At 40.8% G+C, this 13,110-nt stretch overlaps 1 protein-coding gene across 5 annotated transcripts in view; it reads right to left on the bottom strand.

Moving 5' to 3' along the window:
- Positions 1-12,348: 12,348 nt before the first annotated feature.
- The window catches only part of Atp6v1h (ATPase H+ transporting V1 subunit H), a 96,853-nt gene continuing 96,091 nt past the window's right edge, over positions 12,349-13,110 (bottom strand). For all 5 annotated transcript variants that reach the window (XM_069990714.1, XM_069990715.1, XM_069990713.1 and 2 more), the window contains one exon: positions 12,349-12,690. In XM_069990714.1, the coding sequence (XP_069846815.1) occupies positions 12,630-12,690 (61 nt within the window). In that variant the 3' untranslated portion in view covers positions 12,349-12,629. The remainder of the gene's footprint in view (positions 12,691-13,110) is intronic.

The following is a 13,110-nucleotide window of genomic DNA, read 5'->3' on the forward strand; positions in this document are numbered from 1 at the left end:
GAGATGAGAATGGAAACATCACCACGGAAACAACCAAAATTCAGAACATTATAAGGGAATACTTCTCAAAATGTTATGCTAATAAGTTTGAGAACTTGACAGAAATGGACCTTTTCCTAGCAAATATTGACATGCCAAAACTAAACCAAGATGAGTTAAACCAGCTTAACAGGCCCATATCAAGCATTGAAATAGAAACAGCAATAAGAGACCTCCCAGCTAAGAAAAGTCCAGGACCAGATGGTTTTACAACGGAATTTTACAAGGCCTTCAAAGCAGAGCTCACACCAATACTCCTCCAACTCTTCAATGAAATTGAAAGAGAAAGCTCACTACCGAACACATTCTATGAAGCCATCATAACCCTCATCCCAAAACCAGGCAGGGACTCATCAAAGAAAGAGAACTATAGACCCATTTCTTTGATGAACATTGATGCAAAACTTCTCAACAAAATTTTGGCAAATCCACTTCAACAATTCATCCAAAAAAATCATACACCATGATCAAACAGGATTGATTTCAGGGATGCAAAGCTGGTTCAATATACGCAAATCAATTAATATTATTCATCACATCAACAGGAGCAAGAATAAGAACCACAGGGTTATCTCAATAGATGCAGAAAAAGCATTCGACAAGATCCAACACCCATTTATGATGAAGGTTTTGGAAAAATTAGGAATCCATGGAACATTCCTCAATACAATAAAGGCTGTATATGACAAACCTACAGCCAGCATTATACTCAATGGTGAAAAACTAAAGCCATTTCCTCTTAACTCAGGAACAAGACAAGGATGCCCACTCTCTCCACTTCTCTTCAATCTAGTATTAGAATGCCTAGCTACAGCAATAAGACAAGATGCAGACATAAAGGGGATCCAAATAGGGAAAGAAGAAATAAAACTCTCCCTCTTTGCAGATGACATGATCTTGTATTTAAAGAATCCCATAGACTCCACTCCCAAATTACTCAAGCTGATTCAAAACTTTGGCAAAGTAGCAGGTTATAAAATTAACCCCCCAAAATCAATGGCTTTTCTGTATGCCAACAATGAGAAAAGTGTGGCTGAAATTAGGAAAGCAACTCCATTTGTAATAGCCCCACAAAAAATACAATACCTAGGAACTAACTTAACTAAAGAAGTGAAGGACCTCTATGATGAAAACTTTAAAATCTTAAAAAAGGAAATCAACACAGAACTTAAAAAATGGCAAAACCTCCCATGCTCCTGGATTGGAAAGATTAACATCGTGAAAATGGCAATACTTCCCAAGGCTATCTACAAATTCAACGCAATACCTATCAAAATTCCAACCTCATTCTTCAAGGAAATAGAAGAGGCAATCCAAAAATTCATATGGAACAATAAAAGACCCCGATTAGCAAAAACGCTCCTCAATGGAAAGAACACTGCTGGAGGAATATCAATACCAAACTTCAAACTCTACTATAAAGCCATAGTAATCAAAACAGCTTGGTATTGGCATAAGAACAGACCTCAGGACCAATGGAATAGAATTGAAAACCCAGAAATGAACCTACAGACCTATAGCCATCTAATCTTCGATAAGGGAGCTAAAACAATAGAATGGAAGAAAGACAACCTCTTCAGTAAATGGTGCTAGCAAAATTGGTTACCTACATGTAGAAAACTTAAGCTAGATCCTTATATATCACCCTGCACCAGAATCAACTCCAAATGGATCAAAGACCTTGAACTCAAAGCAGACACTCTGAAAACATTACAGGATGGAATAGGAGAAACCCTAGGTCTCCTTGGCTCAGGCCAAAATTTTCTGAATAGAGACCCGGAAACACAACAAATCAAAGAAAGGTTGGACAAATGGGATTGCATAAAGTTGCAGAGCTTCTGCAGGGCAAATGACATAGCTAGCAAGATCAATAGAAAGCCCACGGTTTGGGAGAAGATCTTTACTAGCCATACAACGGACAAGGGTCTCATATCTAAAATATACTTGGAACTCAAAAAATTAAACCCCCCAACAACAAATCCTCAAAGAAACAACTGCCCAATAAATAAGTGGGCGAAAGACTTAAAGAGAAACTTCTCTGAAGAAGAAAGAAGGATGGCCAATAGACACATGAAGAAATGTTCAACATCCCTAGCCATAAAAGAAATGCAAATCAAAACAACATTGAGATATCACCTCACTCCAGTTAGAACAGCAAAAATCAAGAACTCTAACAACAACAGATGCTGGAGGGGATGTGGACAGAAAGGAACTTTACTTCATTATTGGTGGGAATGTAAACTTGTTCAACCACTTTGGAAAGCAGTATGGAGGTTCGTCAAAAGACTTCACATAGAACTCCCCTATGACCCAGCAATCACACTTTTGGGCATTTACCCAAATGTTTACAAACAAGACCACACTAAAGCTACCAGCACAACTATGTTTATTGCAGCATTATTTACCATAGCTAAGATATGGAACCAACCCAGATGCCCCTCAGTAGATGAATGGATCAAGAAAATGTGGTATATATACACAATGGAATTCTATGCCTCCATCAGAAAGAATGATATTGCCCCATTTGTTAGGAAATGGAAAAACTTGGAAAAAATTATATTAAGTGAAGTAAGCTAGGCCCAAAGAAACATAGGTCCCATGGTTTCCCTTATTTGTAATATCTAGTATATGTATGAGTCAAGCAGAAAAGGTCAGATAATGTGATGTCAGGAAAATGAACCCTTAGATGTGTATTTTAATTTTTTTTTCTTTCATGCATGTGTTTCTAACGCATTTATAAGATTATCTCTTTGTTGCTTTGTATGTCCCTCCCCCACAGTATAACCCCTGCTTTCACTATATTTGATGTCAGTATAACTTGTGTAGGAGATGGGGAAAAACCAGTTGTTTAAGGATACAGGTGGACCTGTTGCAACAATGAGAAGTACAAGTTGTCATGTCCAAAACGAGCTTTTCAACGTCGTTGGGGGGGGGGGGGGCGGGCGGAGGGGTGGGAAGGAGAAGGATTGGGATGGGGGGAGGGGGGAGGCTGGGAAGGGATGTGAAGGGTAAACAAAGGAGGAGGCTGAAATGCTTGGTAAGAAATGTACGCATTATCCTGCCCATGTAATTGTAACTCCTCTGTACAGTATGTTCACAAATAAAATTAAATTTAAAAAAAAAAAAAAGCTTTTTTTTTGGGGGGGGCGGTCCAGTCATGGGGCCTGAACTCTGGGCCTGGGCGCTGTCCCTCAGCTCTTCAGCTCAAGGCTAGCGCTCTACCACTTGAGCCACAGCACCACTTCCCGCTTTTTTCTTTTTGTTTATGTGGTGCTGAGGAATCAAACCCAAGGCCTCAGGCATGCAAGGCAAGCGCTTTACCACTGAGCCACCTTCCCAGCCCACATCTCAAAGCTTTTGCCTAAGAGTGTCCTCCTGAGCTAGAGTCCACCATGGGTTGCTATGGTCCCTAACTAATATGAAGGTCCTCTTCTCCTTCCCTGACATTGTAACATTTGTGTAAGTTCTTAGTTGCTCTTCTCTTTCAAGGCACTAAAACTCCATTCCTACCTACCATGTACCTCTGGCTGCTCTGTTGTGGGTGAGATGAGGCCATGAGAGTCTAATCTCCATCCCATCATAGCCAGTGCTTCTAAAGTCTACATCCTCAGATCCCAAAGGAGCCAACTCCATAGATGCTTCTCAGGCTGGTAGTCCACATTCAGAGGGTCTTCTAGCAAAAAGAAACTTGGAGGTGAGTTATGAGGGTAGTGATGGTTGATGGAGAAGCAATGAGAAAGGTCTCAACTTCCAGAAGGAAGGTGACTTTGTGGTCTGCAGTTAATTGACAAACTAAATCAGGTGGGAGGGCAAACCTGGAAAGCTATCTGGAAGAGGCAGCCATAGCATCAGGGCAGGCAAGGGAAGAGCTCTTCAGCCAAGGAAGAGCTTATGACTGGGTGAGAGGCAGAGCATTACTGATGTCATTCAAGTACTGGGAATTATGGCATAGATGCGGTTGAAAGGGTCAAAGGCATTGAGTTTTTAAGCCTAACCACTGCGAGTGAAAGCTCAGAACCATGTTACTCTCACCAATATCAGACCACTGATGAGAAGCTGTTCATACCCCTTGCTTATAAGAAAGAACCCAAATTTGGTGGGGAGTTTGAAACCTTGATACCACCACCCAACATGGAATCCCACTGCTGTCTCCATAGTGAGCTATGACCTTCACCAGCATGGCCATTACAGAATAGAACCAGCCTCCTGCCTGGTACCTTGTCTGCTTCCAGTTCTGGATTCTGAGGAAATGTTTCCAGCCTCATATATAAACCCACTCCTGTTTCTCACCCCACAGCTCTCCCTGAAAAACCTGTAGAAAATTCAACAGTGTTTACAGGGGGCAGGGCAGGGGCCTGGAACAGGAGAAAGCCCAGGGGAAGGTGAATGGGCACAAAATTGCAGTTGAGGGAAGATTCTGGCAGTTCTGTTGCACAGCAGGGTGACTTTAGTTAACAATATATCTAGAAAAGGATGCTGAATGTTCTTACTGCCAAGCAATGTTTGAGGATGAAAATGGTAATTTCTCTGATTGGATTATTACACAATGAATATAATGTATTGAAACAGCACATGACACTTCATGCACATGTATAATAAGGCACCAATTAAAAATAAAATAAAACCTTTAAATATGCTCACTAGAAAAATTCCAAGTCAGAAGAACAGATTGATTTACTCAACGAAGAGCTCAGACCCCTCCTCCTACTGACACTCACGTGCTGGTTACCAGCAGCAGGCTAGGTCTAAAATGAGTGAACAAATACTTGCCTGGAGGAGTTTGGATGCAATAGGCACACAGAAACACATACTCACAATCACACACAAACACTTACACACTCACAATCACATCAAAATCCCTGCCAACCTCTGTGTTCAAGTTCCCTAGAAGACTAGCTGGTAAAATCTCAGCTGATAAAATATGCAGATTTCTGCTTGCAGCAATATCTGAATTCCTTCTCTCTGCTGAACACGTGCTAACAAATATAGACATTGTCAGTTGAATTGTCCCTTCCTGAAGTCAGGTTCATCCAAGTACACATGGCTGCACACGGAAAGATTCTTTTGCAGCTTCTTTTTGACGGCTCCTCTTTTGCAAGTTTCAGGAGCAAACCTTGATTTAAAACTTAATTTTTTCTTACACATTTGTTTTCCTAAGCCCTTTCAAACTAGCTGTGTATGGCATCAGTCTGCTGGGTTCTCAGCTTTCTATGGCCAAGAGGAACGTGCTGGCACTGCGCAGTGAAGACAGATGGCCTTTTCCTGCACCACTCACTAACCCAGCAGTGACCTGCATGAACCCATCTCCAGAGCTGATGATCTATCCAGAAAGACTTTGGACATGCAAAATAGTAAGAGGGACTGGCCATAGGGCCTCAGAAGTAATTTGGGTGATGTGATGAAAGGGGACCACCAAATCCAGAGAGAAAACCAAGCAATGACACAAAGCCAGACTGGTATATACAGAGATGAGTGGAGAAAGGAAATAATCATATTCAGTAAACAGGACAGAACCTTCAGTTCTAAATCTAAGACAACATCTGCAGCTGAACAAGGGCCCTCAGATCTGATATCCAAGTGTACCTTGCGCATCTCACGCTCACACCTTTGTAAGAATTTTCACTCTGCATATGGCATTACTTCTCCCTTCCTGCCAAGGGCGTTGAAAGTTTCATAGGAAACAACTGTGTGTCTGTCTGTCTGTATGCCTGTCTGTCTGCCTGCCTGCCTGCCTGTCTATGTTAGTACTGGTTCTTGGAACTCAGGTCCCTGTATTTTGCTTGGCTTTTTTGCTCAAGACGGGCACTTGAGCCACACCTCCACTTTCAGCTTTCTGCTGGTTAATTGGAGATGGCAGCTAAGTGGATTTGTCTACACAGGCTGGCTTTGAACCAAGATCCTTAGGGATCTCAGTCTTCTGAACATCTAGGATTAAAGGCCTGCACACTGGTGCCCATGATGACTATATTTTCTCAATTTCTTTATACATCACTTAGTCTTTTAACATAGTGGGTAGGGAGAGTTTATGTTGTTGGAACTCCACTTCTGGGAGCTCCTGAAGCTAGAGTTAAATATCAAAGTACAGAATGGAGAAATGGTGATCAGGAGATGTACAACCTTACAATATTGTTACAAAATGACAATTTCATCTGACTTCCTAACAACATGGCCTTCAAGGAAGGACTAGATTCTCTTTTAAGTAGTGATTGTTTGATGATTTGCTTTTATACCAGTGAGGGTGTAACTAAAATCAAGTCCTATAAATAGCACTCAAAGAGGCCCTGGTCTCCTGGTCCCCCAAATTCTCTAGCATGTCACCTCCAACAATCCAGAGCCACTGGTCCATGGTGTACATGGTAGGAAGTGGCATTCATGCTGTCCACATGACCCCACTTTTTGTCAGTGAAACCCCACTGGGTTCAGACACCTGCCCTCCTGGCCTGCTTCAGAAGATACAGCTATTGCCAGATGCTGATTATAAGGCAAGCAAGGTTATCACACTGAACCACCCCACCCTGCCATTGAATGCATACTGCTGCAGGCCAGTGGGACATAAATGATGTTTGTAGGGATTTCCAGACACAGAAAGAGACAGGTGCAGAAAGCAGGGGCAAGTCTGGTGTCCATCTAAGCTAAGGAAAGTTACCTATAAGTAAGCAGATGCACACACAAAGGCTGAGCTAAGCCAAGAACAGGATGACCTTGGGATGCTTCTAGGAGCACAGTGATTTGTTTCCAAGCAACAGTGAGTCAAATTTTCTATTGCTTGCAGCCAGAAGCATGTTAAAGGATTACATGTGTGTATGGGTCTACTCCCCAAAGTCTTACATGTAGCCAGCCTTGATATTCTGAAAGGGCTGTTAACATCTTTGTCTTTGAACCTGTGATATTCCCTTACCTTCAAAACCAGTCTGATCTCCTTGCAAGTGACACAAGTCTGGTTTTTCACCATATTAGCTTGTCCCACTTTCCATCCTGAACTTCCCACTACAGCATCTTCTTGTCTGCTTCTCCTGTGTTCTGGCCACACAAGTAACTCCACCTGTCATTAGGATGTTTCAGACTTCTTCAGGTGATACATTCAGGCAAAGCCAGCCAGTGGAAACAAGCAAGGACCACCTGAAAAGCCAGAGGACAATCAGGGCCCGCAGAAGTGGCCAGCCCACAGGAGGGGACTTCAGAGCCGGGCTGTAGGTCTCATCACTCTAGTTTTTAGGGACTGACAACGAGTTTTCCACTAAGTTTATGATATCTCTTCCTCTCTGCTGTTCCCATTATGTCATCTAGCTCCCTGCTACCCTTTACTTTCTGCCTCATGACTTTTGCCTATGATTTTGTTTTGCCTTTTCCTCTTAAGGACTCTTCTGTTTGTATTAATCTCATTGCCTGCTGCTTTCATGTAAGTCTTGTATACTGATGCCTCAAAAGAGAAGCCTGAGTCAGGCCATGTCCTTGAGCAGTGGTCAGTATCTCCTATTTGCTGCATGTGGGTCAGGCTCTGATAGAGTTGGTACAGCAACCAATACAAGATCTCTGCACAAAGTCTAGACAAGGCCATGCCTTCCAAGAGACAAACAACTGGTCCTCAGAGTCACAGGGAACATACAAAATATGCCTCGTATGTAAACCAGTTTTGTGCCTGCTCCAAACTTCTCTTATGCAATCTTTTCTCCAAACAGTTTGGCAGGGACATCAAAGCCACTGTTTGATCACACAACCACAGTTTGATTTTTTTCTTTTTTTTGCCAGTCCTGGGGCTTGAACTCAGAGCCTGGGCACTGTCCCTGAGTTTCTTTTGCTCAAGGCTAACATTCTACCACTTGAGCCATAGTGCCACCTCCAGCTTTTTCTGTTTATGTGGTACTGAGGAATTGAACAGAGGGCTTCGTGCATGCTAGGCAAGCACTCTACCACTAAGCCACATTCCCAGCCCAACACAATTTAATGTTTAGATGTCAAAATGGGACCTAGAACTAAAACATGTCAAAATGGCAATGTTAAATAATCATTGACTTCAAATACAAAAGGAAGTTGAATATCAAGGATGAGATTTGACCCATATTATTTCAAAGGTAAATTTTGGTTGTGATATTAAAAAGGAGAAGAAACAGATGCTAGCTCTAAGCAAGGAATTTCTTTACCAGATCAGAGGTATTTGCAGTAACAGAGTCTCTCCCATGGGTACAAATCATGTACAGGCAGAAGAAGTACCTGCCAAGTTCCATACAGTAAAAATGGCATAAACCTCACATAATGGTCACAAGACGTCACTGAATTCTCTCAATCCAGATGCTCAAATAGATGAACCAAAAACCTCTCAACTCTGAGCCCTGTACTGGAGTATCTACCCACTTTCCCCAAATTTAATCTCATTTTTCTTAACCTGACTTCACATGTCAAAATTGATTAAAAATAACACCTTTCCGCCTTCAGTTGAAACATAAAGAACTGAACACACATATTTACTTCTGCTTCCTCAGTTGAAAGGCTAGAAGGGATTTTTAAAAGAATAAACAAGCTGGGCTACATGGGTCAATAGTGTACTGAGAGCAGTACCCTGAGGCCAGTTGAGGGATACACACAAGGACTTTTCTCAACCAAAAGCTTAGTGTGGTGGTACACATCTGACATCCCAGCTGCACAGAATGTTATGTCAGGAGGATTGTAGTTTTAGGCTAGCCCAGGCAGCAAACTTTGAGAAGCTTTCCCTCAACAGTAAAAAGTGCTAGTATTATGGTTGTTATTGTTAGGTTAATGTCTGTGTTCTTGTTATTTCCTGTGTGTCCCTTTCTTCTGATCCTCTTCTGCTCTCTCTTGGGTAAAGCAAGTAGTTTTACTGTTCATTCTATTTCAACCTTTTGTTCAGTTTAACGTGTCAGGGATTATTCCAAGAATTAAATATGTAGTCTATTTTATATTCATGCTATAATACTTTGTATCTAATGTGAGAACCTTAGAAGAATCTTATGCCCTCCTTGCATGTTTCAAACATTTACATTCTACCTACATTATAAACATTACTATTCAATGTGCTTTCTAACATTGGTTCCTTCACCCAAATCACCTGACATTTTCTTTCTTCTTCTGAGAGGGAAAAGGTCCAAGGCTAGAAGGAACAGCACCTTGGCCAGTACCGCTTTAAATCATAGAAGGGTTTGTTCTATCTTTATCCTTTTCTCTTTTGGGTAGAGTAATAAATACTTCCTCTCTTACATACTAAAAGAGAATGTGAACTTGATGTTGAGAGACTAAAAATTATGCCACACTTTTTCTTTGACACTGGAAATTTGTTTAGGAAGTTAAAACCACATTTTTTAACTAGAACAAACTTTTTTTTTCCTTTAGCAAAATGAGAAAATTTTCAAACTACAAAGAGACTTCATCACAAGGTTTCAATGTGAAAAGTAACTTTGCCACCCACTAACTTTGAATGATTCCAAAATTTAGCCTAAAATATTCTCTATTATCAAAGAACTTAGAACCTTTTAAGTAATTTTCAAATAGATCAAAAAGCATTCAATCTCGGCTGTCCTGTGCTTTCCAAGATTTGACAGCTAATTACAAGATTACTCAAATTTTAATTACAAGTCAATTAACACGAAATACTCAGATGTGGTTCAATAGAAAGGAAAATGATACAGTATTTACAGCTGGCCAGGTACAGTGCATGGAAATGAACTTCACCACCAATGGGAAGGCTACATGCATATGTCTTTTAAAATATTAAGGTCAATAAAACCCAAAGGAGAAGTTTTGTAAGAAAGGAAGATTCCATTTTCCCTTTTATGTGCACGTGTGCCTCTCACATGCTGACAGCCAGAATTTTTTTCCTTTTGTAATATTACTGTGCATGCCTGCTCAGGAGTAATTTTATTATATATGATTAATGATGACATTTTAGAAATGGGTTTCCTATTAAACTTCATAGAAAAGATTATGCCTTCAACAAGAATTCCAATGAAACAATATCTAAATTCAACTCTATGTTTTCCCCAAGATACTTCAACTTTTAAAGCTATTTCTGACATATGGAGAATGTCCATGAGACAGAGAAGAATCTTTCAAAGAATGGGGGGAGGGAGGGAATTATCTCCTAAAGGATGAAGCATACAACATGGCTGACTATCACAGAAACGGGTAATGTCTAAGAATCTGGAAAGGCACTGACTATACTGGGTTGCAAAAACAGGGACATTTTTAGGTGTGTGAGTTACAAAAAAAAAAGGAAAACAGATTCAAATTCAACTATGAAGCATGGATTTTTAATGGCCAATGGATGGAAAAAAAAAGTCTGACCATAAAAAGAAATTATACTGTATGAAAAGAAAAGCAAGTAACTTGAAGGTATGAGTGGGGTCAGGAGAACTGACCTGAAGTGTAAAGGCTCCATCTCATGATGGAGTGAGTACTTGTAAAACCAGATAAGATATATAAATTTAAGTACCAGTTGCTGCTGGGCAGGAGCTTATCTAGAAGCAAGCATCTTAGCTAGTGAGGGAAGAAGCAGCTATATCCCTTCTCCAAGTTTTGTCTGTCTGTTTTAAATAAGGCCCTTCAAACACACTTTTTTTGGGGGGGGGAAGTGGGGGGGTTTGCCGATCCTGATGTATGAACTCAAGAGTCTGGGCACTATCCTGGGCTTCTGTGCTCAAGGCTACTGTTCTACCACTTAAGCCACAACTGGCTTTTTCGTGGTTAATTGGAGATAAAAGTCTTGTGGACTTTCCTGCCTGGGCTGGTCTCCTCACTAGTAAGCCACCATTGCCTGGACATTGTTGATACTTTTAACAATGTATTTGAGTGTAGTCCTACTAATTAAAAAGAAATTTCAAGAGATGGGTGCAGGGAGTATGATACATGGGGTGAAATTGTTTACAGCGTAAACATGTATAAAGATGAAACAATAAAAAGCTCTTTACCCTCATGTAACTGATATAAGCCAAACAAAAACAAAAACAAAAAACTAGGTACCAGTGGCTCACACTTGCAATCCTAGCTACTCAGGAGGCTAAGATCCAGGAGTGAGGTTTGAAGCATTTCCAAACAGTCTGGCAAAATGCCAGACTGGGGGCATGACTCAAATGTTAGAACCAACTGTCAGCCAGCAAGACGATCAAGAGTCCCTGTGTTCTAGTCCTGGTATGGCACAAAAAGAAGAAAAGGAAAAAATTACTGAAAAACAATGTGCTATGTTATACCAACAGCAGACTTACCCATCTCATGTTACTATATTTCTTGAGTTCAAGATGCTAAGTTAAGCAACTAGGCCACCAAGGTCTGTGTAATTCACTTTATGATATTCATACAATGGCATACTAAGGGTGCTCTTCTCAAGATATAATCCCATTATTAAGCAATACAACACTGTTTTACTCACTTGAAGCGATAGCTCTAGTGTGTATACATGCGTGTGTGTGTGTGTGTGTGTGTGTGTGTGTGTGTGTGTGTGTGTGTGTGTGTGTGTGTGTGTGTGTGCTGATCAGAAAATGGTAAAAAACAACTTCAAAATATTTATTTGCCATTCACTTCTGAGACGGTAGATTAGTTAGGACCCAGACTTCATTCAGGGACAGCATCTTGGCCTAGCAAAAGAGGCAAAATCAGAAGCAAAAGAGACATTCTTTCAGAATATCTTGCTTCTGACTCTTCCTAACCCCTTCTAGTTCCCACAGCTTTCCTATGACCCTGGGGAAAGAGTCTGAAGAAAAAGTCTAATTAGGAATTAACAACAAATCAGAATGTTGTAGTTCATGGCCAGTGAAGTATTACCTTCCAAAGCACCCAATTATAATAAGGGAAATCAATGAGAGTACAAACCAGGGAATAAAATATCTCAGAGTCACTGAGAGATACAAGAACACACAAAAACAGACAGAGTAGCAACAGACTTTGAGCAAGATACTTCACTTCTGAATAAAGTTCTTCACACTCACCCTTCACTGTCCTCCAGTTCATTCCCTCAATTCCTGAGACAAGAACCCCACACAGTAGCAGCGGCAGGGAGAAGCCAGCAGACATTGGTAGACATGACATGCTGTTGAACAGCAACACTGGCAGGCATTATCTGCAGTTGAGCTGTAACACTAAGCAGGTGCTGCCTGCTACAGGGCTGAGTCCTAATGGTCCCAGCCAGCTGTGGATCCAGAAGGGCTGTGATGTCAGAAAGGCTGTGTGGGCTCTGCCCACCGAGAACATCCAAAGATTCCATATCACTATTTTGCATCTAGTTTCTCAATTTGGCTTGAGAAGGGACAAGAAGTAACCACTGTTCAAAACCCAAGTAAGGAACTAGTAAAGAGAAATGGCACATTGGGAGTAAGAATCCTTTAATAATTCTATTTATTTCTATAGAACAATAAATACAGAAATTGCAAGCAGTATATGTAACACTAATGCTTTCCTTAGACACAGAAAGTTACAACATCACAGGCAAACACCACTTTTTTTTTAAATTAGCACTGGAAAAAGCTACACAAAAGAAGAAAAAATTACCAGCAAATTTAAAACTACATATTCTTGACCTTAAGTACTGAGGTTCCCAACCCAAGTGGTCCGCCAGAGAGGCACAGGGGAAGGTCAAAGAGGCCAGCTTAGCTTCGGGCGGCAGCAGTCTGAGGCTGCTCTGACTGGAGTTGTTTACCAAGATATTCCCTAAAAGAGAGAGAGAACAAGGTAACAAGGCAAATTAGAACTTTGATAACAAGGTCATTCTTGAGATCTACAAAATAATAGCCCTAGAGCAACTAAATTTTTCAAAAGTACTCTACTCTATGAACATCCCCCTAATTCCATACATAAACATAAATTGTGAGTTACTAATTTTGCACAAACAACAAATGATCACAGGCACTGGAATTCCTTATGGGGAAAATCTACTCTCCTGATAGCATAAAGGTCTTGTTTATAACTGCTGCCACTTCTGCAATGTAAATTTTTAAATGAACTTTTCAAGCCCTAGGACCAGCACACACACACACAAAAGAACTTAGTTACAATTCTATGTCATGCCATAAACAAAAAGATGTCCTCATGTTAGCAAATGCAGGACTACAGATCTTAGGATGAACATAG

This window comes from Dipodomys merriami, unplaced genomic scaffold (genome assembly GCF_024711535.1).
Source record: "Dipodomys merriami isolate MVZ:Mamm:240054 unplaced genomic scaffold, mDipMer1.0.p SCAF_4, whole genome shotgun sequence".
In the NCBI taxonomy this organism is placed as follows: Eukaryota; Metazoa; Chordata; class Mammalia; order Rodentia; family Heteromyidae; genus Dipodomys; species Dipodomys merriami.